The 17,174-nt window shown below is 46.1% G+C and overlaps 1 protein-coding gene across 1 annotated transcript; it reads right to left on the reverse strand.

Moving 5' to 3' along the window:
• On the reverse strand, positions 3,112-14,363 carry ISL1 (ISL LIM homeobox 1). Its single transcript, XM_018065772.1, has 6 exons — positions 13,813-14,363; positions 12,800-12,989; positions 9,851-10,110; positions 7,769-8,055; positions 6,376-6,543; positions 3,112-4,367 (listed from the first exon to the last, which is right to left on the reverse strand). Exons 1-6 carry the CDS (start codon positions 13,838-13,840, stop codon positions 4,251-4,253), a joined length of 1,050 nt encoding a protein of 349 aa, XP_017921261.1. The 5' UTR covers positions 13,841-14,363; the 3' UTR covers positions 3,112-4,250.

Consider the following 17,174-nt stretch of genomic DNA (forward strand, 5'->3'; position numbering starts at 1 on the left):
TAATTGTTGATTAGCAATGAGGAAGTAAATAGTCTTTAATGAATAGAACCCAAGCATAATTTGGATTATAAATCTCCTTTACAAAAGTGGACTACACTGAACTTTACAGATAAGAAAATAAGTACTTTCTGCTCAGATAGTTTACTTGTATTAGGGGTGAGGTTAGACCCAAACTGGCTGTGTTTCATCCAAACTTAGCTCTTCTGGTGGTTTGGACCTAGTTTTACTATTTTCCCCTCTTTTCTGAGAAAAAGGAAAAGGGAAACATCCACATGGGACTTTTAAAAGAGATTTCAGTAAGACTGGTTTTAAGGATTAAAAATTCAAGGTGCTAGAAAAATATCAAGTAGTTTGAGGTACCTTAAAAAGCACATTGTGTCTTTTAGTCAAAAGGTAAGACAGACCAGAAAGGAAGTCAATAGATGGGTTTAACAACTTGATCAGAGTGAAGAGCAGCAGGCCATCACAAAATCTTGACTTCCAAAAAGGTTGTGAATTGGGAAATGGGTACACACACCCACAAAGAATCTCAAATAACCGAAAGTGTTATTTCAACCTGGACAAAAAAAAATCTCTTCAAGTATGGTCCTAACTTGAGAGGACCTTCTTTCTAAACGGTAAGAAAACCCAGGTCCATTTGATGCAAGGGAGAGACAGATATAGTAAACTGTAATACAGGATGTTATTGCTCTGAAACAATAGGGAGAAAAAAAATCCAGTCGTTTTGAGTATAGATGTTGATATGGATTCCCTGATTTAAGGAGAGTGTCCTGGATGTTTATTGGTTGCATTCAATTTTAGCTTGCAGAAGCTGGAGGAAATGAGTCATAATGTCCAGAAGGAAGAATTCAGAGTAATAAGGGGAGGGAGGATCAAAGATAATGGCAAACAGGAGGAATTTCATTAGAAGAGCACCACTCAAAACTCAGTCTCCAGAGGTGCGCAGGGAAAAGGAGAGTATGTGCTGAAGATGGTTTGCAAACAAGAAGACATCTCAGCTACACATTTTAGAGAACATGCTGAGGAGTCTAGAAGGGAACACACCTTTCATATGAATAATACACGAACTGGAACACTATCGACCAGTCAATCCATTCTCAGCCAACAGGCAGCAAATATCTTGAATCTAGCAAGTGAAACAAAATCATTCAACACTTCCCTCACAAATTACTGTACTTAAATTCGAGCTGTGGACTTCAGAATAGACAGATATCTACACAGGAGATACAATAGTATCTCCCCTTATCCCCCACCCCACACACCTAATCTTAGAAATAAATGTCAGTATGAAAATCTATCACAAAGATGTGTGCCTCACTTAAGTACCTCCACTGCATTCAAATCCTAATTCCCCCATCTCTAAGCCCTAAGGTTTTCAAGTGTCTATTAGAGGCTAGGCCTGGGGAAGAGGATTTAACAGTTTTCAAACCAGGGCCTGGGCAATGGATAACTTTGGGCTCCTGACGCCAGATTTATGTTGTACCTGCCATCCTTGCACATATCCCAGGTATGCCGGTGAGGAAAAATTAAAATCGAAAAGACAGGTGAATAGAAACAGTGAATGGGAAGCTGAAAAAGTCCGGTTTGGTGCAAGAAACGAGAGGAGTGAGACAGGAAAGAAAAGAAAAAAAAAAAGGGGGGGGGGGAGCCTTTCTCGATCCCTGTGAGATAAGACATCTCTGTTTTTCTCAACAGATGACTACAAGCCATTATTACTGCAGGCCAAATTATTACCCCTCTGTCAAGAATTAGACACAACAATCAAAGTAATCAACGGCCATGTCTAATGCACTGAAGCATTTTCAATGCAAAGTTTGTTTTCTCTCTGCCCCCACGTTAGAGCCTGTAATTAACCCGTTATGTAGAACGAGGCCAAACAAAAGCCTAATTGAAGCTCGTTTCCCGACTTGCGGCAGGGTTGGAGCGGGTGAAAGCGACTTGAGAGGTGGGGAGCCGCGGGGCTCTTCCGTCTCCAGCCCGGCCTCTGCCCCAATCGCCAAGGGTCCGTAGGGGCACACGCCACGAGACACACGATGAGAGTACGTTAGCTTTCGTGTTTATTACGAGTTGTCAGATGTTTAAAAAGGCATTACACTCGCGCGTACAAATGCATCCCGTTTCTAAAGAGCCAGGGTATCATGCTGGGGCGGGGGGAGCAGAGGGGACAGGGTGGACCCCCCAAATCCTGGCTCTATACCCGCAAACGAACCGAGAAGCCTGCTGATTTCCAGCAAGGCCATTTCTCTGTCCCTGGGTTCTGCCTCTAGCACAGGAGCTGCGGCTCAATGCCAGCGGGAAAGGTGTGAGCGCGCACGTCCACGAAACTCAGACCGCCGACAGGGCGGTGGAGCACGCGACGCGGACCCCTGCCCATAAAAGGCAGTTCCCGACCGAGCCCCCGCAGCGCTTCTCCACCCTAACCCACCACCCTCCTAAGGTTTGCGGTACCGGAGTTGGGGGAGAGAAAAGGGGAGGGGGCGGGTAGGAAACCAGTTGGAAGCGGCAGTGGGAGGGAGAGGCAAGGAAAGACCCACGCTGGCTCGTCTGGGAATTGGTGAGAAAACTCCCCTCTTTTGGCCTGGTCTTCTGCGCAAATAAAGCAGCATTTCTCTATCGGCTGACAGCCTCCACTGGTAAATAATGGTCATACTTCACTGGCTAGGCAGAAAGCCTCTCTTTTAGCGAGAGCTTATACTTGAAATATGGGTCATTTCAATAATCCCAAGCAGGCGACTTTGGTAGAAAGCACTCTAAGATAAAAATAGTGACTCGATCAAAATCCTTTTTAAGCAGGACCTTCTTCCTATTTTCGGTGGGGTGGCATGGGATAGGATGGAGGGTAGGGCAAGAAGAGGAGGAAAGAAAGGTGGGGAAAGGACTGAGGATATTTTTAAAAAGCCAATAACATTATCACAGCTGAGAGTTAATAAGCTTCCGACCAGTTTTCCCCAACTATTGAAATGCAAATTTGCAAGCTCCACCTTAACTATTTGCAATAAAATATCACACCTATTGTATGTCAGTTCACCCCATTCACATGCAGTCCTTAATTTCAGACATTTTAATGACTTAACTTGTAAACATATAAAAGAGGGACCCTGGATCATTGCATTTATTTATTTATCTATGCCAAACATTTATTGGTGAAATAGTCCTGAAGATATAATTCTACATATGGCGCTTTCATTTCACATAATATTAAAAAAAAAGACAAAACAAATAGAATTAGACATATAATTCAAAGACCACGGTACAACCTTTATCTTTTTCTTTTTTACTTCAGCAAACAAAAAATAATGTCAAATGACATGAAAAGTGGCAAGTCTTCCGACAATAAATAATAAATTACTTTATAATTTTTGCAATGCAAGAGCAAACAAAAAAAAAGTTTCCTTTTTTCCTCTTTATTTCCAGAGAGAGAGAAAACAGTCATTTTAACCAATAACTATACACATCTTTGGGGGAAAAGTTCTTGGACGGACACAAGTCAAAACACAATCCCGAGACGCTTGTGGCAAAATAGAGGTAACCTTGTTGCAATGCTTTATAAGTTGGTTTTTAAATCTGAATTCAAAAACCTTTAAAGTCGCTTCAGACTTCTTGATAGAGGATGGATCTCAAAAAAAAAGAGGGGGGAGGGGCAAAAGGCAAAAAGAAATCAGCTACAGGACATGCTAGAGACCCAGGATTTCAATTAACCCCTTGTTAAAGTCAACTAAAAACATCGCAAACCAAGCAGCTCCACCTTCTTGAAAGAACTCTTTCAGCCAAAGAGGCCAGTTTCTCTTCCTGCTCATTTGCTGGAGCTCCTGTTTGGCAAGGCAATGACCAATATAGAAACAGCACCATTCAGAATAAGATGGACTAGAAAATCTCTATTTCTGCTTTTCTCTAGATGTGCAGTGAAATGAAAATGCTTTTTTTGAGATCCTTGAATATAAATCCTCTACGTTTCAAAAACGTCTTTTTTTTTTTTTTCTTTCAGTATTCCTAAGGTCATTGGATAGCGTTATGTTGGGTTTGGGTTTTGTTTGCTGTTTTAATTCTAGTAAAATCCCATGATTGTCTTCACAGTGTTGCTACCATATCACCTTGTCATTAAAACAGACTTCGTGCATTTCATGGAGCATTCATTTCTCGATTCAGTTTTCATTGACTGGGTCGTTAAATACTTTTGTTTCGGAGTTCAACATTATAATTTCCCACTTTCTCCAACAGGGAAAAAAAAAATACGTCTGAATGAATGTTCCTCATGCCTCAATTGGACTGGCTACCATGCTGTTAGGTGTATCTGGGAGCTGAGAGGACATCGACGCCACTTCACTGCCAGTGGAATTAGAGCCCGGTCCTCCTTCTGAAAAATTAACCTGCACAGAAGGTTGAGATATGAATAAAGGAGGCTATGATCATATTCACAAAAGGATTATAAACTCGTCTTGTGTGTGTGTGTAGACAGATAGATATAGAGACATCCACATATATAATTGAATTTTAACAGGCTTAAAGAAAACCTATAAGGAAAAAAAAATGAAAAGAAATCCTCTCACTTTCCCATCTTCCAAGAGATCTGTTTTAAATGAAACTGAATTCCCAACATTATGTTGCATTAAATTATTTAAGAACAAATGTGTTTCCCACTGTAAAATGGCATTGCAACTCTACCATGCACGCTGAAAATAAAATTATCCTGCCGGCTACATGTTGCCCTGGGAGCAGGCGAGTTCTCAGTCTCCAGGCATCAAAGCCTCTCTTCTCGAGTTGAAAAATCCATAACATAACGCTTAGATCCTGTGACGGGAGATTCAGAGAAGGCTCCAGAGAACAATGATTAACTCCTCAGAGAGTTCACAGCAGGGGCTTTCTTCCTTCTTGTTGGTCCTGCTGCCTTTTGGCCTCTTTTTCTCTTTCAATCAGGCTCTTCCTTCCGAGAGGAGACCCATATATTATAACGTCACCCACATTATAAATATCTGGCTCCTTCTCTTAAGTCCAAAGTATTGTGTTGCTGTTGTAAACCTTCTCCACTCTGCTCTCAACACTCCCCACCCCCCGCCCCCCCACTCTTTGGCTGCTCTCAGCTGACACTAAAGATTCAGAAGGTGCAAACACTTGGCTGCCCTGAAACCTCCCCTTACCTGCCTTCTATGATCCAAATAACTGGCAAGATTAGCGTGACATTAAAAATCAGCTCTTTTTCCCAATTCCAGGGCCTACCTTTCTTCCTACCTTATTGAACTTTCCCACTGTGACGGTCAAGGGACTTTTCCAATTTGCCTCCTTAAGACTGGCCCATTTGCAAACAGATACCTGGGCCAAACCCTTTTTAATGCACTGCCTGTGGTCCATCACCCAACTGTGGCCACAAAGAAAGAAAATGCCCTCCAGGTAAATGTGAGCGTAAAATACTAACCTCAATTCAAGCTTTATTTTCAAAGAATGGAACAAGTTTTTATGATGGATCATGTTTTATAGAACAAGATTCTATAGGGCTGTTTATTATTTAAGAAAAAAAAGAAGCCTTATGAACATGTCATATCACAAGGACATAACTTAATAATCTTAGTTATCTTTACCCTTAAGCCTTTTGTAGGTGAAAGGTGAGTTGATTTTCTCTTCTCTGGATGTGTAAAACATTAATGCTAAGAGAGGCTTTTCTATCTGATTGATAGAACTCTGGTTACTTTTGCTATACATGCCCCACAGAATATGACTGTGTATGCTATTTGAATTTATACCCTAAAAAAATGTTTAAGCAGTCCAACATTTTAGATTAAGATACAGTCCCAGAAAGGGATATAGTTACAAAAAGCATCAGTCATATCTCTGAATAACTGAACTCTTTATTGATATGTTTGAAAATTCCAACTATGGGTGCCCGCTAACCACTGATAATAAAATTGATTATGTATCACAACACTGATTATTATTATAATCACCTTGATTTAGGGCCTTAACAAGATCATTCTCTAGGAGCTGAAGAAGGAGTCTATTTACTAGCTGCTGATCAAAATGCCAAGGCGATCTCTAATGTCCCTTTGGACTCTGTAAGTTGGAGATGTATGATGCTGCAACCCAGTACACCCCTTCCCACATGTGTCGAGTGAGTTAGGTATCTTGAAGCTAATCCCTAAGAGCAGGCCTGATTGATAAAAAATTCAACATAAATGGTCAAATTACAAAGTCTCATAGAATAGACTCACAAGAGGCCTGTTTTCCTTGCATTCCTTCCTTCCATCAGGCCTCCCTTGGCTCTCCCCAACCCTAGGGCTAGAGTGGCCCCCTCCATACTCCCAGAATCTTTAATTGTGTGACAGTTTGATCAGAATCTCCTTTCTTTGGAGATTCAGCCTCCCCACTCTGGGAGCTGACACTTACCAGTTGCTGAAAAGCCGGCTGATCAATGTCACTCTGCAAGGCGAAGTCACTGAGTACTTTCCAAGGCGGCTGGTAACTTTGCACCTCCACTGGGTTTGCCTGTAAGCCACCGTCATGTCTCTCCGGACTGGCAGCCACCATGGGAGTTCCTGTCATCCCTTGGATATTCTGTGAATAGGCACCCCCCAAACCCAACATGTTAATGAGCAAACTCCCTCCCTCCATTGTCTATGCAGGCTAAACAAATATACCCTGGTATTATCTTATCTATATAGTTGCCTTTATTGACTCAGTTAATCTGCTGCACCTATGGATATTAGCCAGGGTTCAGTTTAGTTTTATTATGTTTTGTTTTTCTGCTTCTGTGGGCTGAGCTATTAGCTATGCTTGAACCTTAGGAAGTGAAATGCTGTCTGAACTTTCTTCTTTCCCCTTACATTCAGTGGTCATCTCAGTTTCCCCTGTCTGCCTTCCCAAGCCACAGCATCTTAGCAGAAAGCTGGAGCAGCATGGGCCTCCCTTCAGCCTCTAGACATGGTGGTTTTCTGGGCAGTTTCAGTGAATCAGACTTTTGGTTAGATTTTCTCCAGGTAATTCTCTGGGAGCCAACCCCCACTTCTAAGCATTTGGGTCTGGCGGCTATTGTGCTGTTATGCACTAACCAACTTCGAAAGTGCCCTGGCCCAGGCTTGGCTGGTCTGCCACATTTAATGACAGCAGGTTTTATGGCATTTAAAAATAGGGCCTAAGCAGTAAAAAGGAAAAGCTTAAAAAAAAAAAAAAAAAACCAACTCTTTAACTTAACCAGGAGGCCTGCCTGGTGGGTGCTGTCCTGGCCCAGGGATGCCAGGGGCCTGACATCTCTGGAGACCTAGGCTTGACCTGGAGCAGAGGGTGTCCTATTTTCACGGGTCACCTTGGGGACTTTCCTGGCCTGGGGGCTCTGCAGCAGGCCTCCCACCAAGGGGCGCCCAGAGTGACCCTGGATTAAATAGGAAAGCAAGGATTCCTCCCTTCCTCCCCTCGGGTGTCTGAGTGATAACCAGAACTCTGGCAAACCAGCTCAAGGCCTCTCTGCCCACAGTGGGGACGACTGCCCTCCCGATTTGGGATGGGGCAGGGGTGCGAAACTGTAGGGCTCGAGAGCCCACCCATGTGGGCTGGGGGCTGGTGGGCCTCCAACCCGCAGGAGGGGCCTCCTGGAGCAGCTGGGGCCCTGGCGGGAGGGCCGGGGGCGGTGGCCTCTCCCTGGGGTGCGGCTGGGAGTGAGGGGCCGCCAGGGCCAGCTCCTGCTCGGGGAGCCGGAGGGAGAGAGCCGGCCCATCTGGGCAGACAGCACACACGCCTCCTCCGCTTCCTCCTTGAGCCCCCTGCCCGGCCCAGGGCCACTCACAGTTTTATCATTGGGCTGCTGTTGCTGGAGCTGCTTCATCATGATGCTCCGCTTCTTATCCTTGCACCGTTTGTTCTGAAACCAGACCCGGATCACACGGGGACTGAGGCCGGTCATCTCCACGAGTTGCTCCTTCATGAGCGCATCGGGCCGGGGGTTGGCGGCGTAGCAGGTCCGCAAGGTGTGCAGCTGCTTCTCGTTCAGCACAGTCCGCACGCGGGTGGTCTTCTCGGGCTGCTTGTGGACGTGGGGCCGCAGGGCCGGCTGCCGGGCGGAGATGGGCTCGGCTGCGGGGCAAGGGGCGCGGTGAGCGCGGGCCGGGCCGCCCGCCTGCCCGCGCCGATCCGGGAAAACGGGACAATGGCCAGCGCTTTGCGACCTCGACAGACAAAGCACAGGCGGCAGAGGTGGGGGTGCGGGACGCAAAAGGGAGAATGAAATCTCGCTCTCTAATCTTAAAAGGTCAATGCTAAGTAGTCTGGACCCAAGAAAGCGGCCTCCGCCCCTGCTCGAGTCAACACGGCGGAGTTAGCAAAGGGGCGCATCTCTCAGGTTCTGTCCCCCGGCTCACAGCAAGGGTGGCATCGTTCTTCCTAGTTTCTCCTCCCTTCTCGCCTTTCCTAGTACGCAGATGGGGCCCAGGTTCCCCTCCCCCAACTCACAGGCCCTACAAGGGAAGGAAAGGCAGAACACCCAGTGACAACGAGACACACTACCCCCGTGGGATGTCTGCAACTAAGGCAGAGAAGAATTCTGCCGGAGAGCGTTGACCTTCAGTCCCCAGAGGGCAGTTATGTCAAGAGGATAAAGAAATTCGGTATTTCGGCCGTCTCTCCAGCTTCTGATCCTTCCTACTCTACCTTCATCTACTAAATCTACCTAGACGGTTCCCGATGCTATCTGCTCCCAAGAAAAGGAAAACCGAAACTCTTTAGAGCTGCCCGGCCTCTAGAGAAAAGACAGTTGGGGCATGCTCCTGACTCCCTCCCAATACTCTACGTGTTCCACAACAGAGTCCAGGTTGCACTAACAGAAGTTGCCACCACTGGCTTTGCTCCCCTGCAAGCCAAGTCATAACCCCTCCCATCCCCCCGACAGAATTCTGCCAGAAAAGCAGAGCGGGAAGAGCTGTAGATTTTTCACCACCAGGGTTCCGGGCGGATTGATACTTTTAAAAATACACCGGGATAGTTCCATTCAAGACCAGAAGGCAGGTTTGGAAACATTGTCGGCCTTCTTACCTGTGGCCCCCACTCTGGGCCAACCCTGTTCTATTTCTACTCTCCTTCCTGGGCCACGGGGCCCTCAGATCTGCATGTTACAAATCTTGCATTTTTCCGGGACCCCCGGGGTCAGGTCAACACCTATGAGGTCAACTCGGTGTCACGGCAACAGGCCCGAAGATGAAATTCTCACCAAATCAAGTAGAATGAACGGTTTAAAGAGGCAGGCTCCCTTTAAAAGTCAATTACTGCAGATTAGCTTGTTGACAGTTTTAAATGACGGCTCTGTGCGAAGGCTTGCAATTATTAAAACTGTATCTTTTTAGGTCTCCTGTCTCACAAAGGGATGAAGATACAGTTTAAAAATATTTTGGAATGTGGGGCAGTTGGCAAGGAAAAGGAATTGAGGGGCTAACTTGACTCAAGCTTCCTTCATTGGGTTAAAGGAGGAAGCTCCAGGGACCCAGAGCTCCACCCCTTTAATTAGGCAGCCGCAGAGAATACCTGGAGGGAAGCAGAAGCCCGTGGTCAGAAAGCCACGGTTTGGAGGCCAAGGTGAACTGGAAGTACTGTTTGGGCGTGTGTATACATGCATGCACTAGCGGTGTAGATTCGCGGGCACCCACACAGACACACAGACGTGTAGTGTAGGTGTGCCAGGAGAGTCGAGGGAGACACTGAGTGCATGGGACCTGGCCGCAAAAAGAGGGAAGCACTGTGCAAACCGCACCCAGAACGCTCCGTCTAACTGGCAGCTGCCGCGCCGCCGCGTGGGTCCCAAGATCGCGGCGCGGCGCGGCGCGGGCCTCGCCTGGCGCCGGCCTCCCCGAGAAGGGCCTCCCTCTGCTCCCAGGAGTACCTGCCATTTGCAGCGGCCGCGCCGGGTGCAAGGGGCTGAGCGGGTCGCCGGCGCCCAGGCTGGCCCTCTCCACCACGTCGTGGTCGGCGCGGCAGAAGAGCCCGTCCTCCCGCAGCGCGAACTCATCCCCGGGGATAAGCTGGCGGCTGCAGGCCACGCAGCGGAAACACTCGATGTGGTACACCTTGGAGCGCGCGCGCATCACGAAGTCGTTTTTGCTGAAGCCGATGCTGCACTTGGCGCATTTGATCCCGTACAACCTGCGCGGGAGTGGGATGGGGAGCGGGCCGGGAAGGGAGGGAAGCAAAGAGAGAGAGGGAGTCACTTCAGGCGGGCGCTGCCCCGGGTCTAGGGTCGCTGGCGACCTCGGCCACAACGCCCTGAGACACTGAAATCAGCATTACCAGGCAAGCTGGGAACGGGAGGATGGAAACGATTAGATTTCTCTTTTCCCGCTCCGTTTCCCTTGCCTATGAACCTCTGTGTGTCGGTCTGTACCTCTTAGTTGAGAATGCCCAGTCCAAACTAGAGAGAAATGTTTGATGTGTTGGAAGCCTGGGCGGCTGCTCCAGCGACCAGTACCCGGGTGGCTCTTGCTGCTCTTGGCAGGAAGGAATCCCGGGGTGAATTCCGGGAGCCACTGGTCCCACATTTTCACCTTCCTATCCCCCAATTCCTGCTGTTAGAAACGTCTCTAAAACTGCAACCTGCATCCTCCTTTCAAAAGAAAATGAGGTTGGGCAATGAGATTGTCACCCCACAGAACATACACAAATGCACAGGCATTAGAACAAAATGAAACCTCTGAGGGTTTCCAGAGTCCTTTCTGCATCAGGAGCCCACTGCTGTTTCCCCAGCTAAAGACTGTTTCCTCAGGCAACAATGTTACCAAAAAGTTTCCTCTCCATTCTTCCTCTTATTATTATTTTAATCTGCTTGGGTTCCTTCCATCTACCTTAAGTATCTACCTCTATTTCTGTCTGAGAACCGTGACCTGCCAGAAAAATGAAAAGACCCACTTCTAAAGTCTTCCTCGCGGCTCACCTTTCCTTACCAACAGACAATCCTTGTAGGTTTCATCTAGAGGCCCTGCCCTGGCCCCCTCTCCATATATCACTAATAACCAGCGTGGGGGCATTCCTACAAACAGAGAGAATGGAGGAGAGGCAAAGACCCACACAAAGAGGGGCAGTGGGGGGAATCTCACTCCCCCAAGGGGATAAAGGTTTTGGGAAATCTCAACAGCCTGTTCTCTTACAACTACAGGATTTCAAAGGGACACACACAGTTGCACGCAGGCAAGCGTGCGCACACACACACAGTTGAAAGAGTGAAGAAAAGGTAAAAGCAATTGGTTCCTTCCACAAGCATGTATGCAGAATTAGGCACATGCAGATCTGAATACAGCTGAGCAAAACACGACCTCCACAGGAGCAGTGGCCCCCTCTCCAGAATCTGGAGCTCATACACCAATCAAGTAAACAATTGAAAACGGCTCATTTGTCAGAGGTTAGAAGGTAGATTCAAAAGTTTTCCTTCCCTCCGCCTACTCCATGTGAGATCTGCCATTTCATAGGATGAGGACTTTACCTTGCCTGTGACCAAACAATTGGGAAAATCCCTCCCCCTTCCTCCAGCTCCCCACTTCCCCTCTTTGCTCTCATTCTCCTCTCCCATCACCTAAGTATTAATAAACTTTTTCCCCCTGCACTGTTCACCTTTATCTACTAAAATTATGCTCTCCACTTCATGGTTTGAAAATAAGAAAAAATACTGAACACCAAGTGAGCAGGGGAAAAAAAATCGTTAACTGCATACTTAAATCCTAACTAAACTTTAAGTTCTCAGCTCCATAAACTCTGTAACTTTCAAAGCTAATTACTTGTTAATAGCCACTAGACAATTTATTTTTAAAGATAATATTTTTATTGTTCAATGTAATAATGAAGGTGTTATCTCTTCTGTTTTGTTCTTAAAACAATAATATTTTCTTTGGAAATTCTACTTCCTTCCTTAGGCAGAAAATAAAATTTCTGACATATGTATACACAAGTCTGAGAAAATTTGAGATTGGCAATGCATGAAGTTTAGATGCAGAATAAATTGAAAGAAAAAAACTCAGGACGTTCCTTATGTGATTTTATTCTTGTCAGTATGGGCAATTCGCTCATTTTATCAGTTAACCAGATTTTAATGTGAGAAAGGAAGCTGTTCAATTATCTAAATATAGCGATTGTTCATAGACAGATGATGGGCAATTTGATCTGCTCTGTCTAGTTCATCAGCTCAGATAAGATAAGAAGACAGTCAGATGTCACCAAAGGGTTAATATTTAAAAAGATTAAATCTCTGGGTGGTTTTTACTGAGAATATTTGGGTTGGTTTTTAAAGTTTCCAAGCGAGGATCCCTTACCCAAAAATAAAGGGCAACACCTCTATTTGCTCTTGCAAAGTACACTTTTAAACATGTCTAGGTCAAACTTTCATTTTACCTATTGCATTGACGTCTTCAGAGAATCTGGAAGTTACTAATAAAATACAGAATTAAAATAAAAAGGAAAAACACTGTATGATAGAATAAAATCCAACCTTTTAAAAAAAAGTTTAGAAACCCCAACTTATCCATCCTGAATTTTTAAAGTTTGTTTTGGGAAGGGGAGGGTAACAGGAAAATAATTTCAGCATCACAAATTCGAAGAGCAATTAAAGCTTCAAACCACATTATTTATGAAAACCACTATATTGAGTCTCATTTTTTTCCTCTGAAAAGTAAAATGAACAGCACAGTTTAATTTACGTATTACATTTTACAGGGGTAACTTCTTTCTGCACGCTAGTACCCATTAAGGCATACTCTGGCAAAAGACAAAGCCACACAAAATAATAAATAACGAATGGGGAGTGGAAGGGGACTCTCACAAAATGAAGTAAACGGTATAAATGGCGTACCTGATATAATCTCTTTTACAGTAGGTTTTCCCATCTCTAACAAAGCACGTACAGCTCTCGTCCAAATACTGATTACACTCCGCACATTTCAAACATGCCGCATGCCATTCCAAATCCGGAGAAACCCTCAGAATATACTGATCGTGAATTTGATTGCCGCAACCAACACACAGGGAAATCAGACGTTTTTCTGAAATGAAAATAAATACATGATTGACTAACCGTTTACTTCCTACAGAGATAAACACACTTTTAGTGTCGTTCTCTTATAGGGCGTACTCTGGGAGGTTTTTTTTTTTTTTTTAAGAGTATTGCACTTTGGGATGGTAATTGAAGTGTGCCATCAAAACCTTGACTCATTTTTAAAAGGAGGTGGAATATATATAAAATGCAGATTTGAATAGTCTGCATTTGCAAGCCTAGCACGCAATCAAACCCGTTCATTTTGTTATTTCTTTTCCCTCCCTCCTCCCTCTTTGCCATAATCATTGGGAAAGATTATGGATAAGTCAAGTCAAAGAAAAGGTTTTGACTAGAAGCGTTAAGTGAACGCAGGGATGTCTATATTTTCCATGAAGCACGCTCTTAAATAGCACATAGGACTGGATATTGTTAGCAAGAGCAGACATCAATACAGTTGTCACTCGTTCTCTTTTGCAAGTCTAATGCTAATTCACATCTCCGGGTATTGTACGTGCTGGCAGATCTTTGCAACAGAATAACCTTCTCGGAGAGCTCCGGAGTCCCAGGGAGAAAACCGCCGCTTAGCACCGGAAGGCTAAGGTTTTGGAGGACACGCAGGCGAATTCAAACACAAGGTACGATCAGTTTCCCGAAGATCGGAACCGACAGCAAGCATGCAGGCGTGGCGGCAACAAGAAAAAGCCACCTTCTCTCTTTCTCTCTCTCCAAGCAATGACTCCAACTCCAAAGAGCCCTTGGCACCCGTGCCTGAGAGAGACCCCCGCACAAGAACAGCACACCGAGCCCCACAAGGTAAAATCGCCTCTTACTTTTTGGTGGATCTCCCATGTCTCCCATATCTGTAACAGGGAGTAATGTCCACAGTGAAATGGTGGTTGTACAGTTGGTGAACAGCCCACAGAGAGGATGCTGGAGCTGTGGCTAAGTGGGAAACAGTGGCCCCTGGGGTTGCCAAGGCTGAGAGAGCCCGCTGCCCGGCTGCGCCGCGCCCTCGCTGATCCGGGAGTCCAATTTAAGCCGGCGGAGTTGGCGGAGCGGAGGCGCTGCGGCGGCGCGGACTCGGCGCGGCTCGGGCACCTCTCTTCCTTATCTCTTACTCAAACTTCTCTGCTCCAACTCAGCTCCATCGCCATTGGTCTGACGCAGCGCGCGGGGACGTCAGGCGAGCGCCGCGCCCATTGGCTGCGGGGCGCGCGGCGCAGCTGTTCTGATTATCATATTTCAGCCTCGCTGCCGCGGTGCGCCACTGACCGCTCGGCAAGCCCGCGGGAGAGGATTAGGGCTCCCGAGGCGACTCGCTCGGGGCTCAGACCGCTCTCCCCCGGTGCTCCGGCGGCCCTGGCTTTTGGTCTCCCGTCTCCTCCTTCCGCCCCGCCTTTCCCCTTGCTCCTAGCCGGCCGCGCCGCCAGCGCCCTCGCCTCCCGTCGCGCTGCTCCTCCGCCCTGCGCTCCTGGGGTCCCCGCAGTCCGGCTGGCCGCGTTGCGCGCGGGGCTCACTTTTCCGCCTCCGGTGGCGAGTGGCTGGTGGGTAGGTGTTCTAGATGACGAGGACCCTTCCGGACTTTAGGAGAAGGGCGACTTGGAGCAGGCCGCTTGGCTCGGTTTGGTCTCGCGCTTTGGCACACAGTTCCGGGCCCGGCCGGGCTTGGTTGCCAGGGCGGGTGAGTTCCCGAGTTGTCTGCGCGTGGAGCGCTGGGAGCTGCCTAGGGGAAGACGCCGGTCCTGGGATGAATGGACCCGGAGGAATTGTTCGCTGCTGCTTCCCCAGTACCCCGTAAACCCCTTAACTCAGATCTCCAGAAACGCGGGGTGGGGGTAAAGGGGCGCTTCTTACCTAAGCGGAGAATCAGGTTGGAAGTGCACAGGTATAACTAAGTTGACTCCGCGGATTTCTCTCTCTTTCGGACCCGCGGGGTCTGCTTTGCAGTTTAACTCTAGAACTAATCCGAAGCCTAAGTGCAAAGTGGTCTTCCAGTAGTTTAAAGTTTGCAAAGCTATTACGCCTATCCGATTTTTCTCTCTGCCGGTCTCCTGCCTTTTGTTTTTAAGCAACTGTGTGCAGTTAGCTGGTGGTGTGTAGATCATTGTAAGGACAAGTCTCCACGTCTCTAGAGATTTTAAAAATGCGTCAGTCTAAGGGCCTGAGTAGGGAGGGTCTAACACAGAAGAACAGTGAAATACCTATTTCATTTCACCGGCTGTGTTTATCGTATCATTTTCTCTCGAGAAACAACCTGGAGAGAGAAGAATGGTGACTTCAACTCGCCGGTAACCCCCTTGAATAATTTCTTACATGTTCCATGATATCTCACTGTCTCCCCAAAACAAAGTCACAGGGAGGCCACGAAGAATCCCCCACCCCCCGTCCGCATCTCCAAAAGCTTCTAAACATTGATTCCTTATCTAGTGTGACTGCCAGTTTTATCTGAAAAGGTCCGCAAATGCAGGCAGTAGTAGGTTTAATTTCGGTGTCTCATTGCCTTGAGAAAACCCGGTGTGTTAGGAAACTCCTTTCTTTGTATCATTGGTCAGATCTAGCCCTCGATAAGAGCTGTGAGCCCTCCGCCGGCCTGAGGGGCTCGGTTTACAGCAGTGTGCTCCAGAGCGCAGAGAGAAGCAAAGACGCTGAATTTCCTCGTGATATGGCTGGGGCTTTACCAAAAACATGCTTTTGTTTTCTCTCAAGGAAAATTTCTAACTGGATTTCATCCCTTCTATTTCTATTATAAGTTGTATCAGTGTGGGTGTGTGAAATCGAAAGTTAGATGTTGATTCATTTACCAGGTTGGGGGTGGGGGGCAGGATGTTTCTGTTTTTGGTTTTTGCTCATAGTTTTCTAGTGTCTCCAGTATTATATGCATGGAGTCTTTTGTCAGGCTGCTTTGGTAAAACTGATGCTGATAATGACAATATGAAGCAAATCGTCCCAGTATATGGGCATGTTTCCTGTACAGATAACCAAGTTGACACTAGTTTAGTTTAGCTTTGTTTTTAAAAGGCACTATATCTCCAGAAAGCAAATAGAGAATTTTAACCAATCATATTCCATCATGTCACCTTTATAACATGGAATTAAACAACGGAAGCTGCCAGAAGCCTGATGACTTACATTTGAGATCCAGAAAGCACCCTCACTATCCATCCTTCTTCAACCATACACACACACACACACACAGACACACACACAGACACAGACACAGACACACACACACTAAAAAATTAGTGCTGCTGATGATAGCAAGTCCAAAAAGGAAACCTTGGAGGAAAAGCTTTAGGAACTGGCAATTTCATCATAATGAAGACGAGTGTTTCTCTTTCTTCAGCCCATACTGTTACTGTAAATGAGTAGTATTTTCTTAAGAAGTTCTTAAGCTGTTAGAGGTAAGAAGATCATAGAGAAGATACCCTCTGGCAAAGGGAGCAATCTGAGGAAACCCAGTAGTTATATTGCTCCACGATGGATGTACTCAGGAGGTCTGTGTGTTGCTAATACATTTTGCATTAAAATAAAAGAGGATAGCAGGCATTATTTTTTCCCTTCACCTTGAGATTCAAATTTGGTCACAGATTATTCCCCTGTTTCTTTAAGTGATTTCTATACACATTAATGCATCAAACATTTCTGTAAAAAAAAATTGTAATGTTTTTATAGAATACATCAAACTGTGATTAGCAATATTTTCCCCCGGTATTTGATCACAGGAGCGACCTCTTGTGTTCAAAGGGGGGATTAGACCCTCTTGTCAAAAATGGACTCAATTTTGACCTTTGATATTCTGTTAGGTCAAAAAATCTACCCTTAAAAATAGTTTTGTGAATCCCCTCTGTAAGCTCCTCTACTGATGAGAAAGAAAAGAAAAGTATGAGTACTTAGTTACCATTACCTCCAGGCCACCCCAAATATACTTTAGTGTCCTTGAATATAAAAATGATGCTGATTTATTAAGTTCTATGTAAGCCTGTGGCATCCACCCACATGGGTTTATAGTGCTTTTCCACCTAAAATTCCTAGTGGGCTTTATGCCTGTGTTTTGTGTGTTGTTGCTTTCTCTGCTTTGATTAAAATTTAAACATTCTGCATCAAAAATGCCAAATACAGATTCCTATACAAATATCATGTTCTCAAGATACATTTCAAATATTTAAATAGGTTTTAACTGCCATTGGCAAGT

The sequence above is a fragment of the Capra hircus genome, chromosome 20 (genome assembly GCF_001704415.2).
Source record: "Capra hircus breed San Clemente chromosome 20, ASM170441v1, whole genome shotgun sequence".
NCBI lineage: Eukaryota > Metazoa > Chordata > Mammalia > Artiodactyla > Bovidae > Capra > Capra hircus.

What these genes read in the sequence shown, in the direction of transcription:
- ISL1 (XM_018065772.1), bottom strand. Translation starts at nt 13,840, where the DNA reads ATGGGAGACATGGGAGATCCACCAAAAA. An exon ending in GCGGCCGCTGCAAATGGCAG is followed by an intron (nt 8,056 to 9,850) that starts GTACTCCTGGGA and finishes CTTGCCCCGCAG; the next exon opens with CCGAGCCCATCTCCGCCCGG. An exon ending in AGCCGGCTTTTCAGCAACTG is followed by an intron (nt 4,368 to 6,375) that starts GTAAGTGTCAGC and finishes CCTTCTGTGCAG; the next exon opens with GTTAATTTTTCAGAAGGAGG.